This window comes from Mirounga angustirostris, unplaced genomic scaffold, assembly GCF_029215605.1.
Source record: "Mirounga angustirostris isolate CCGP_5_RB_7025 unplaced genomic scaffold, mMirAng1.0.hap1 SCAF_14, whole genome shotgun sequence".
In the NCBI taxonomy this organism is placed as follows: Eukaryota; Metazoa; Chordata; class Mammalia; order Carnivora; family Phocidae; genus Mirounga; species Mirounga angustirostris.
This window is the reverse complement of record NW_026991722.1, coordinates 82,624,805-82,636,973: the sequence shown is the minus strand read 5'-3', so window position 1 is coordinate 82,636,973 and position 12,169 is coordinate 82,624,805. Positions and strand designations below refer to the sequence as shown.

The 12,169-nt window shown below is 47.6% G+C and overlaps 2 protein-coding genes across 2 annotated transcripts in view; both read left to right on the top strand.

Moving 5' to 3' along the window:
* The first annotated feature begins 269 nt into the window (after positions 1-269).
* Positions 270-4,231, top strand: RPLP0 (ribosomal protein lateral stalk subunit P0). Its single transcript, XM_045887516.2, has 8 exons — positions 270-390; positions 664-765; positions 1,722-1,897; positions 2,010-2,097; positions 2,218-2,364; positions 2,475-2,660; positions 3,513-3,653; positions 4,000-4,231. The coding sequence occupies exons 2-8, from the start codon at positions 712-714 to the stop codon at positions 4,159-4,161; spliced, it is 954 nt and encodes a 317-aa protein (XP_045743472.1). The 5' UTR covers positions 270-390; positions 664-711; the 3' UTR covers positions 4,162-4,231.
* A 1,428-nt stretch (positions 4,232-5,659) lies between these two features.
* The window catches only part of GCN1 (GCN1 activator of EIF2AK4), a 58,076-nt gene continuing 51,566 nt past the window's right edge, over positions 5,660-12,169 (top strand). The window contains exons 1-2 of the mRNA XM_045887519.3: positions 5,660-5,810; positions 10,827-10,929. Of these exons, the coding sequence (XP_045743475.1) occupies positions 5,793-5,810; positions 10,827-10,929 (121 nt within the window). The 5' untranslated portion in view covers positions 5,660-5,792. The remainder of the gene's footprint in view (positions 5,811-10,826; positions 10,930-12,169) is intronic.

The following is a 12,169-nucleotide window of genomic DNA, read 5'->3' as shown; positions in this document are numbered from 1 at the left end:
CATGTGCAATTATTCCTCAGTTCTGCATCATACTCTTTTTAGTTTTGCGATTTGGCCAGTGGAGGAGAAAACTTGAACGCTCAGCATCCAAGCTCTAGTCCTGAACGCGAGCAGCTCCAGGCCAGCAGAGGGAAGCAGCTTTGAGACAGCTGCTCCAACATGAAGCGGCGCCTTCCTTAACAGTTTTATTTAAAGGTGGCTTCCCGTTGGCTGGAGTGGCAGCAATATCATCCAATGGCTGTCTAGATCAGTTTAGCGTCATCAGACAGGCGTTGGCGCCAGCCAATAGGTGGGGGACACTGTCCGCGCCTTCTGATTGGCCGCTTCGTTCACATATAAAAGATGGGCGCCGGCGCACGGCCCTCTTTTCTCCAGGCGTCCTCGTGAGAGGTTCGTGTTATTGTTGCAGTCGCACCGGGTACCGGCGGTGGGAAAGATGGGGGGGGGGGGGGTGTCTTTGTGGGATTTTTGGAGGGGGCGGGCCCGGGCCTGTTCGGCCTGGGGCCTCGGCGGTGGCTTGCGCTTCCCGAGTGGCGGCGACGGCGGCAGCCCCAAGCCGGGCTGGCGGGCGCTCACGCGTGGTCTGTCCTGCATAGGCCTCGGGCTTGGAGCCCTGTGGGGCTCTGGTGTCGGGGGGTGTCTGAGCTCCCTCTTTCTCCGCAGTGACATCGTCTTTAAACCCTGCGTGGCAATCCCTGACGCACCGCCGTGATGCCCAGGGAAGACAGGGCGACCTGGAAGTCCAACTACTTCCTTAAGATCATCGTGAGTGCGGGGATGGCTCGCGGTCGCCATGCAGCTTGGGCCCTGGGCACTACTAGGGACCATGAATTGTCATGTGTTGAGCGCCTCCTGGGTGTCAGCTACTGAACGACCATTTTTAGGCACATCTCATTTAATTTTCACAATATGCTTAGATCTGCCCCCCCACCCCCCACCCCGTTTGCAGATAAATGGGCTCAGGCAGTTTGAGTGGCTCCTAAGATGACAGCATTCATTATCTGGTCTGTCTGATTTCCAAATAGCACTCATACTTTTGCTCTTCAGTCTCCCATTTTGCGAACGCCTGCACCAATGAGTGACTCATTATAAAGTGGCAACTTGTTGCATATTTAGGTCTTGTAAAGATACCAAATATCCTGTGAATGCGTTCTCTTGGATGGTTGGGGGGGGGGGGTCCTTCCCCACCCAGAAATGCAGACCATGCTCTTTTTCAGTTATTAGGCTGCCTTGTGGAGCTTAGTCTATTCTCCCCTATTTATCATGAAAGTTTTCAGACACAGAATTTAAAAGGATTGTCCAGTAATCACATATCCACAATCTAGATTCTGCATGTAGCGTTTTGTTGTATTTGTTTTACTTAGTGCTTAAAATGCTGTACATCTATTTGGAAGAGTTGTTTTTTCTGCTGATGCAGCCATTTAATGAATCCGAAACATGCCTCATAATTGGGAGAAATTAAAAATAAATGTTACGATAAAAAAATTGGAGGATTGAATGTAGAAACCTAATTTTCACCATTCATACTCAGGGTACAAATCTTTGATAAATCTGTCCATTTTACAACTCAGGTGGCTCCCCATGGGAGGAATTGTCCCAATTTCTGAATCACTTCAAAAGCCTAGAAGAAAGGGAGTGAGATGGAAACCAGTGATTGTGGGATTTGGTTTCTTGTTCTCTCTTTCCTCCTGCTAAACATTGTTTCTGGCTTGTTTTTGTAGCAACTTTTGGATGATTATCCGAAATGCTTCATTGTGGGAGCAGACAATGTGGGTTCAAAGCAGATGCAGCAGATCCGCATGTCTCTCCGCGGGAAGGCTGTCGTGCTGATGGGCAAGAACACCATGATGCGCAAGGCCATCCGAGGGCATCTGGAGAACAACCCAGCTCTGGAGAAGTCTGTGAATTCTCTCGGGCATCTTTGTCCTCCCTTCTCAGTGCCCTTCTCCCCTTTCCTGGAGAAGAATGGTGCTGAAAGGCGACTGTCTCCTGTAAACTTTTCTTTGCAGACTGTTGCCTCATATCCGGGGGAATGTGGGCTTTGTGTTCACCAAGGAGGACCTCACTGAGATCAGGGACATGCTGCTGGCCAATAAGGTAAGGAGAGAATCAGGTTGTCTAACGAGATCTTACTAATTTTGGCTCCTTAAAAGCAAAACTGACCCATAAAAACTTGTATTTGTGGAGAGAAGACTTTTCACTGTTGGTTTCGTTCAGGTGCCAGCTGCCGCCCGTGCTGGTGCCATAGCCCCCTGTGAAGTCACCGTGCCAGCCCAGAACACTGGTCTGGGGCCCGAGAAGACCTCCTTCTTCCAGGCTTTAGGCATCACCACTAAAATCTCCAGAGGCACCATTGAAATCCTGGTGAGTGGACTTGGCTTGCCAGTGCTAGCCAGGCAGGTGGTGGGGGCTTGGTTGCTGTGGACCTGCTGGCTGTCCAGGTGTTGACTGCCAACCGTTACCTTGTTCTTCAGAGTGATGTGCAGCTGATTAAGACCGGAGACAAAGTGGGAGCCAGCGAAGCCACACTGCTGAACATGCTGAACATCTCCCCCTTCTCCTTTGGGCTGATCATCCAGCAGGTGTTTGACAATGGCAGCATCTACAACCCTGAAGTGCTTGACATCACAGAGGAGACTCTGCATTCTCGCTTCCTGGAGGTACAGGCTGTCTATTTCAGGCCCTTGGTTAATGGTTGAGAGCATGGCTAGCTTCACACTGAGTCCTGGCTACGCAGCTGAAATAAGCCACATAACCAAAGACAATTATGTACTCTGTTTACTTCCGTTTCCTCATCTGTAAAACAGCAGTAATAATATAAGGTTGTTGAAGGATTTAATGAATTGATGAGTATAAAGCCTTTTAACAGTACTGGGTACATAGTGAGGGCCATTATTACTCTAGGGCCTGCAATAAAACATGAGATTTTGAATGGTTTCCTGAGTCAAAGGAGAAATGAGAAAAATGAGGACCATGTAATAACGTAAATGTTGCCAGGTACCCTGTTGGGGGAGGATTGACTTTTCCTGAGACTAGCTTGCTTAGTTTTTGCCATTAAAATACCTTTTAATTGATGAATAAGGTGATAGAAGATGTAGTTATTTTTTTCTTTTCGTGGACAAATGAAAAGTTGCAGTTATATATACTGTTAACTTTTTGAAATCTCAGTAGTGGTTGAAATTCACATCTGGAATTAGCTTAACATTTTTTTTTCCTCCCAGAAGTGAATGGTTAGCTTAGTTTACATTTTCACAAAATAGTGACTTTTGAAGTAAATGCCATCATTATGATACAGGAAATATTCATGTTGGCAATAAGGGCAAAAAGTGTTTATAAATTACTGGGTCTGAATTGCCCTGCCAGAAGCATTTGGTGTGAGGTAAGTGTCCTGTGTGAGACACAGCAAGTCAGTCTTGAAGTCTTGTGTGCTATTGAGCTTTGCTTGGACTTCACGGCCTTGTCTGTAAGATAACCCACCTCAGCTGACCTGGAATTTTTCCCTCCCTCTATAGGGTGTCCGCAATGTTGCCAGTGTATGTCTGCAGATAGGTTACCCGACTGTTGCATCAGTGCCCCATTCTATCATCAATGGATACAAGCGGGTCCTGGCTTTGTCTGTGGAGACTGATTACACCTTCGCACTTGCTGAAAAGGTAAAAAAAAAACCCTGGGGCCACAGTGGCCCTGATGGGATAAATAGACGGCAGTGTGCTCAGTTGATGCTGTAATTTAACAAAACAGATAACATTTTTAAGAGTTTCCTTAAGAAGTTGGGGGGCATGGGGAGGTGTGTCCTTGACTTTAGAAATGACAAGAGACCCGAATAGGGGTTAGTTGATGAGTAAGAGCGGGGCCTAAGCTTACCAGGCCATACCCAAGCTGTCTTGCCTGATCATCTCCAGGGAAGGCTTCAGGGGCTGAGACCTAGAGCTGAGGGGTTGTGGGTAGCAGAGGTTGTGGATGGCCGTTTTGATCACGAACTTCTCCCCCTTGCTTCAGGTCAAGGCCTTCTTGGCTGATCCATCTGCGTTTGTGGCCGCTGCCCCTGTGGCCGCTGCCCCCACTTCTGCACCTGCTGCCACTGCGGCCCCAGCCAAGGTTGAAGCAAAGGAGGAGTCGGAGGAGTCGGACGAGGATATGGGATTTGGTCTCTTCGACTAATCACCAAAAAGCAACCAATTCAGCCAAGTTTATTTGTGAAACAAGGAAATAAAGGCTTCTCTTAAAAGTCTCTGGACTCTTCATTTTGTGCATTTTGAGGTTTACGGTGCTGTGTACTAGAAACTAGAGCCAGGGAACAGTAGAGCTTTATTTGAAGTTGACATTTCAGTGTCCCTTTTTTTCTTTTCTTTCCATTGTTCTCTTTGTAATTGAGGTGCTGCTTTCCCAGCATCCAATACCACCCGGCCTTTTTTTTTTTTTTCTTTTTTTTAAGATTTTATTTGTCAGAGAGGGGGGCGCCTGGATGGTTCAGTCAGTAAGCATCTGCCTTTGGCTCACTAGGATCAAGCCCTGCATCGGGCTCCCTGCTCGGCTGGAAGCCTGCTTCTCCCTCTCCCCCTGCTTGTGTTCCCTCTCACTGTGTATCTCTGTCAAATAAAATCTTAAAAAAAATCCATTTGTCAGAGCAAGTGCAAGCAGGGGGAGTGGCAGGTCGGGAAAAGCAGACTCCCTGCTGAGCAGGGAGCCTGCCATGGGGCTGGATTCCAGGACCCTGGGATCCTGACCTGAGCTGAAGGCAGATGCTTAACTGAGTCACCCAGGTGCCCCTAATACCACCCAGCGTTAGCTGTTTTTCTTTTTTAAAGATTTTTAAAAGTAATCTCTACCCAATTCTGGGCTTGAACTCAAACCCCAGAAATTAAGACTTGCATGTTCCACCAACTGCCGGCCAGCACCCCTAACTTTTTATTATACCGGAATTTTTACTTCCGTGGCCATTTGGCCACTAGCCTGGGTCCCTCAGAGATACTTGCGGGTAGGTGGCGACCAAGATAAAACGTGATTGCTGCAAGGGTAAGTGTTTCCTTGTGGTTACAAATCTGTACTGGGTCCTGATGGAAAGGTATTTGTTGTAACTAGGTTTCTAACACTTTGAGGGCCACTGCTAAGAGGGCCAACAGCTAAGCTGCACAGGCCCCCTTCTCTACACTGTAGAGTTGGTCCGTCTCTGCACACTGAAAATTTAGACCATGCCTCATGGATCATGAGGCCCTTTACTGCCCTTAGGCGCCCACCCTGTGGCCTTGCCTATCCCCAGTCTGGGACATTTATGCCTGAGCATCCCCCCCTCAGCTCCTGAATCCTTCCCCGGCAGCCAGACCTCCCCCTTGTTTTCTAACTGGTTGTCCGCCGCTGGTTACTAGCTCAGAAGATGCATCTCCCTTTTACCTAAGTCAGTTCTGCCATTTAAGAAACTCCTTTCTCTAAAGAATGTGGTCTTCGCTCAGCACAGGCCACGTGGGGGAGTCCGGGCCGGACCTGCGAACTCGAAGCGAGTCGAAGGCTACGGGGCGGTCTCACCGAATTACAAATCCTCAAAGACCTTCGTCTCCCACGGGGCCAAGCTGAGAAGGGCCCCGGGGGGCTGGGGAGGAGGCCTCGACTGCTCCCGGCGCCGGCCCAGGAACTCCATCCCGCTGCCCGCCGCCCCGCCCAGGCTGCAGCGGCCGCGGTCCCGCCCGGGGGCGCCAGGTCCGGCCCCGGCGGGCTCCTGGCCTCGCCCTGCCGCGTGGGCCCGCGCTGTGACCCGGAAGCGCTCCGGAAGCGGTTCCGGAGTCAGCGCCGGCAGGATGGCGGCGGACACGCAGGTGAGGCGGGCGGCTGTGGGGCCAACGCGGCCAGCGACTGGGCGTGGACGGCGGCCGTCGAGCCAGACCGTTCTTGCCGCTGGCCTAGGGGTACGGTGGGCAGTGGCTGCGGAGGGCGCGGCCCCGGGGCCGTCTCGGGCCGGCCCCTCGCGGCTCCTGGTCCGGCCCGGCCCTCGCGGCGCAGGCCAACCCCGGGCTGGAGGAGTCAGGGGCTCCGGCCTGGGCTTCGGTAGCTGGAGCCCGGCGGGGCCCTCCCTGACCCTGGAGTTGCAGAAGTCCACCTTTACGAGGCTCTGCTGCATTTCTCCGAGCCCTCCGGCAGTGAGCCCCGGCCAGCGCAGACTCGTCCTTAAACTTTACGTTCAGCAAACGTTTCTCGAGCACCTGCTATGTGCAGGGACTTAGCGCATAGCCTTTGGATTTATACAGATCCGAGTTTGAGTCCCAGCTCGTTGATTTCCATGAGACGCTGGGCAAGTTACTTAGCTCCGCCAAGTCTCAGTCTTTTCGTCTATAAAATGGGGCTACGGTAGTACCTACGGTAGAGGCTTGTGAGGATTCAGTGAGATAAAGTAGGGCACTTCATACGTTGGTGGTTGTTATTAGGGCCAGGGTTGGAAGTAAAAGAACCGCTACTACCTTGGAAGAGCCTTATCACCCTTGAGTGTTATCACCTGTGAGTACCTTGTAGGGTGGGAAGGACTTGGGAAAAACTTTTTCCTCCACCTTAGCCTCGTTTGTAGTTATGAGTGTTTTAGAACGAAAAGACAATAATATGGGAAAAAGAAACCCGTGGCCAAGGGACAGCTTGGCTTACTTGGATCTCCTGGGAGAGGAGACTAATTGATTATGATAGGGAGGCCCTGAGGCCGGAGAGTGAGCACTTAGGGAACATTTGGAGGTTGCTATTGAGAATTTCCTGTGTAGGGGGCTGGTAATTTGTTTCAAGTTGTGTTATACTGAATCCTGAAAAGAAAAGCTTAGTCTGTTGGGTATTTTGGAAGGGGTTAGGGGACACATACCGAATGTTTAACATTCATACTCAAGTGCAGAAACATCTCTCTAGAGCTGTGTTGTTCGGTATGGTAGCCACTAGCCATGTAGGTATTTAATGGCTAGTTAAGTTAGTTAAAAGTAAATGAAAAATTTAGTTCTTCAGTTGCACTAGCCACATTTCAGTGTGTGGATAGCCACATGTGGCTGCCAGCCACTGTACTGGACAGTGCAGAGGAAGAATTTCCATCATCACAAGGTTCTTTTGGACAGTGCCACTCTAGAGAGAAACCTCTGAACTCTAAAGCTGTTTGCATCTGGTCACACCAACAAAAGACTTATCTGAAAGATCTTGGTGTGCATTTCTTCAATTTTCTGACAGGGTCTCAATTCATTTTCTGATTAAGAGAAAGTAGGGCCTTGAACCTAAAAAGGTTCTTTCAACTTTGTGAGAGAGAAACTATAGCCAAGAATTTAATATTATCCTGGAAAGACAGCTATGTGGGAATTCTAGGTAGAGAGTGGGTTGTCTTCATGCATCTATTTTTGGTGTCTCCTCAACCCTCACTAAAACTAGTAAAAGGTTTTAAAAAAAAGTAACCCCACAAAGGTTGGGAGAATGGGGGACAGACAACAGCAGCAAACTTTTGGAAACTAGAAGGTGATGAATGGCAAGGATTTAGCAGACCCAAGGAAAAGAAATCCTAAGCCAACAGTTGGGAAAGCTGAGAAGCAACCTGATTCACATGGCAGCATCTCTGACAGATGGGAGCTGGGGGTATCGGCTAACCTCTGGAAGTGAGGGTGAGTGGGAGGGGCTAAATTAGGAGGATTGGTTGAAAGCTCTTTTCACATGCAGTCAGATCCCCAGCTGTCTTTCTCCACCTTGTCCACCTTGGCAAAAGCCTGGACTTTTTTCTCTGGGGAGTGTAAAACAGGATCACTGTGAGGACTGGTGTAGGAGGCCCAATATCCAAGGAAATCATCTGCAGAGTAATTCAAGAAACTTGCCCTGAACGGAGGGTGTGTTTACAGATCAAAAATGCTGGGCACAGTAGATGAAAACAGACTCACAAAAAGCACATTAGCGTGAAATTTTAGAGCCTTGGACACAAAGAGAAGATCCTAGAAGTTTGCAGGGGGAAAAGTCAGGTCATACAAAGGATCAAAAATCAGAATGGCACTGGATTTTGTAACAACACTGAAAGCTGGAGTTCATTGAGAAATGTCTTCGGTAGTCTGAGGGAAAATGATTTCAATCTACTATTCTGTATCTGAACAAACTTAAGTCAAAGTGTGAAGCTACAACATTTTCAGATTTGCAAAGACTCCACAAAATGGAGGATGTGCTCCATCTAAACACAAGAAAGAGTACATTTTCAGGGTGATACACTGTGTCCCATCTATAGAGGATCACTTGCCAAATTGGGGCAGGTCATCAAGTTCTGGGAGAGATTTCTTCAGGAAGCTGGAATTTGGTAGAATACCTGATCTGCCCAAATGTACTGAGATTTAGAGAAGTGGCAAATAGTTTGGGATCGAACTGCAAATTAGCACAGATAAAACAAGGCAAACTGAGGTGAGGTGGGAAAGGGCATTTATTAACTCCAGGGTTAATAAAGCTGTGTAGGATAGTAAACATAGTGTATTAAATGGAGGTTGAGGGACGCCCGGGTGGCTCAGTCACTTAACCGTCTCTGCCTTTGGCTCAGGTCATGATCCCAGGGTCCTGGAATTGAGTCCTGCATCAGGCTCCTTGCTCAGCAGGGAGCCTGCATCTCCCTCTGCCTGCCTGCCTCTCTCTCTCTCTCTCTCTGACAAATAAATAAAATCTTTAAATGGAGGTTGAATGGGGCTCCTGGGTGGTTTGGTTGGGTGTCCAACTCTTGGATTAGGCTCCAGTCATGATCTTGGGGTTGTGGGGTCGGGCTCCACACTCAGCCGGGAGCCTGCTTGAGATTCTCTCTCTGCTCCTCCTTCCGCTTGCTTGGGTACATGTACACATGCACGTGTGCTCTTGTGCTCTCTCTCTAGAAATAAGTAAATAAAATCTTAAAAAAATAATCGGAGGTTGAATGCCTACCATTTACATACAGTGTAAACACTGAATACTGAGCTAGCTCATATTACGAAACTGAGGAATTACCTTGGGGAAGAGAGGAGGGTATGAAGTGAGGTTGGAGAAAGAGAGCTGTTATAAAAAGCAATAAAACTGAAAAATAGTAGTGTCACAGACAAGTTATTTAGAGATTATGGAGGTAACTCCAAAATCTTGAGCCAGAATTGGTGAAAGAGGGTGCCCTTGGGGAGTGAAGGCAAGAGACTGGTTTTTTTTAGCAGACTTCCCAGATCTCTTCAGCTTTGACTTTTTTTTTTTTTTTTGGAAGTATAGTTGACATGATGTTGACTCTTTAATTATCTGCATATATGACTATAAAAACAAAAGACAGTATTAAAACAATCACTTATGTGGAAGACAGAGTTTTGGCATGAGTTTACTTATTGCCAGTAGAATTATATCAGGGATGTAAATATAAGAAAAACTTAGCATAATTTTGTTTCTCTATACACCCTTGAATCTTATTTTACTACCAAGGCCTGTCTCTGAAATAGCCTTAGAAGAAAAAGATGAAGGCACCAGTGTGTTAGTTACTTGGGTCTTATCATGGCCTCTTCTAGTGCTCATGTATCCATGACTTGTCTGTTCTCTAGCTTGGAGAATATGTCTCAGGAGCAGATTTTCAGTAATATTTGCAAACTACTCTCCCCGCGCCCGCCCCCCCGCTCAAGTGCAGGGGATGCAGCTGTGCTAATGTGGATGGTGGTTGAAAGCTAAGAGCTGGTTGGCAGTGGTTTATAGACCTATCACTTTCAGGCTTAGTTTCAAAAATGCAGGTGCTATGGCTCTCAAGCCCAGTCTGAGCAATGGCTTCTCCTCTGGGAGTCTGCTCTTTCATCACATGTAAAGGGGGGATACTGATGCCTACCTGAAAGGCTTATTGGCAGTAATAGCTGACCTTGTGCTGAGAGAAGAGTAAATGCTCTACACAGGCTCTCTCCCTTAGCTTCTAACCGTCCTGGGAGGTGGGTGCTATTACCTGGCATGGTGTAGATAGGGAACTGATGGTCAAGGAGATGACGTAATTTTTTTTTTTTTTAAAGATTTACTTATTTATTAGAGGGAGTGTGCAGGGGAGAGGGGCAGAGGGAGAAAGACAATCTTAAGCAGACTCCCCACTGAGCACGGAGCCCAATACAGGGCTCAATCCCAGGACCCTGAGATCATAACCTGAGCTGAAATCAAGAGTCGGACGCTTAACTGACAAGCCACCCTTGGATGACTGAGCCATCCAAGGAGATGACAGAATTTGACTGAGTTTCCACAGCTGGTAAGAGGCAGAGCTGGGATTCAGTCTCTTTACTTTTCCACCCTTCAGCCAATGTGCTTCTCCTCGAATGACCTGCCAGGATGTGGACATGGCCTATGTGGGAGGCTGACATGAGCTGAGTAGAGGGAACACACGGGCATGTAGTGGGCCCTCACTGGATTCTACATAATTCTGAAAGGCTGTTTTTCTGTCCTGAGGTTTTGGCCTTTTGCCTTGCCTCTTTTTGTCTAAACTTAAGTAAGGTGTATTGAGTAGTTGACTGGGTTAAAGTAGTACGTGTCACCTGGGGGTGATTTTGCCCACCAGGAGACATTTCACAATGTCTGGAGACAGTTTGGATTGTCAGCTGAGGCAGGAGGAGTGGAGTGTTGTTATTGGCATTTAGGGTGTAGAGGCCAGGAACACCACTTGGAATCCTACAACGTAGGAAGACGGCCTCACAGCAAGAATTACCCAGCTCCAAATGTCTGCAGTGTGGAGGTTGAGAAACCTTGGGTCAGAGAGAACCGCTCTGAACTCTGCACCCCTTTCCCCAGTGTGCACGCGCGCGTGCGCGCGCACGCACACACACACACACACACACTCATTGTTTTGTAGTTTGCTGAAATTTCTGCTGTGGGTTTGGTCTTCACAGGTTTCCGAGACACTAAAGCGTTTTGCGGGCAAGGTGACAACAGCCAGTGTGAAGGAACGGAGAGAAATCCTCAGTGAACTGGGGAAATGTGTTGCCGGAAAAGGTATTTATTTTCCATCCGTGTGGCTGAGAGCCAATTCCATTTCAGAGCAAAGTTTGCTTTCTGTTTAGAACCATCGCTGCCTCTTCTCCTCGAGGCACCTCTGCCTTCCCTTGCCGTATTTGCTTGTTCTACTGTGCATTGAAACCATTGAAACAGTTGGGTTAGCAGAGAGTTGATCCATTTAGGTACCAAAGGTTTTTTCCAGTTTTAACCATTTTGATTGGAAATATTTCTTAAAGATACCAATAAGCTTAAGTAATTTAACTAGATGCAAAAACATTTTCTGTATGACTCGGGGCACCATTTTTCTCGGTCTGTTCCATGGAAGTGAGCAAGATGGTAATAGGTGATTTGACCAGTAAAGATTCCAAGGTCAATTAAGTCTAGGACATGTCACATTTTCTACTTCCCTCTGGGAGATTCACAGCATATTCCAGGAAGGTGTTCTAACTTTATGAAGCTTTCTTTAGTTCTAACTTTCTAAAGTTCTAACTTTATTAAGCTTTAAATCCAGTATTTTCCTTGAACCTCTTTTTTTTTTTCTTCCTGAAAACCTGTTTGGGGTCTGGGGAACACATTTTCGGAAATATTGAGCATGCGTAGTTATCCTGATTCTGTACTGTAACTGAGGGCTATCCCTACAACCCATTGGGGTATGTAGAACTAGTTTGCCTTCATATAACTGTATGTTAACTATACTGGAACTTAAAAAAAAAAAAAAAAAGACTAGTTTGCTTTTCTTTTTCTTTCTTTTTTTTTTTTTAAGATTTTATTTATTTGAGAGAGAGAGAGTGATTGAGAGAGAGAGAGCACACGAGCAGGGGCAGAGGGAGAGGGAAAAGCAGACTCCCCTGCTGAGCAGGAGCCCGACGCAGGGCTCGATCCCAGGACCTTGGGATCATGACCTGAGCCGAAGGCAGACACTTAACCAATTGAGCCACCCAGACACCCCTTGGACTAGTTTGCTTTCATCCAATAAAAATGAATTAACTTTTGAGTTACCTTTTGGTGTGTTTTTACTGTATAGCATTGGCTCTCAAAGTGTGGTCCCTGGACCAGCAGCATCAGCATCATGTCAGAACTTGTTTGAGATACAGATTCTCAGCTCCATCCCAGAAACTCAGATTCAGAAACCACAGGGGCTGAGCCCAGCATCTACGTTTCAACAAGCCCTCTAGGTGACTCCTGCATTTGCTGAAGTCTGAGGATCGTGGCTGTGTAGAGTTGGGTCTCCTTTTCC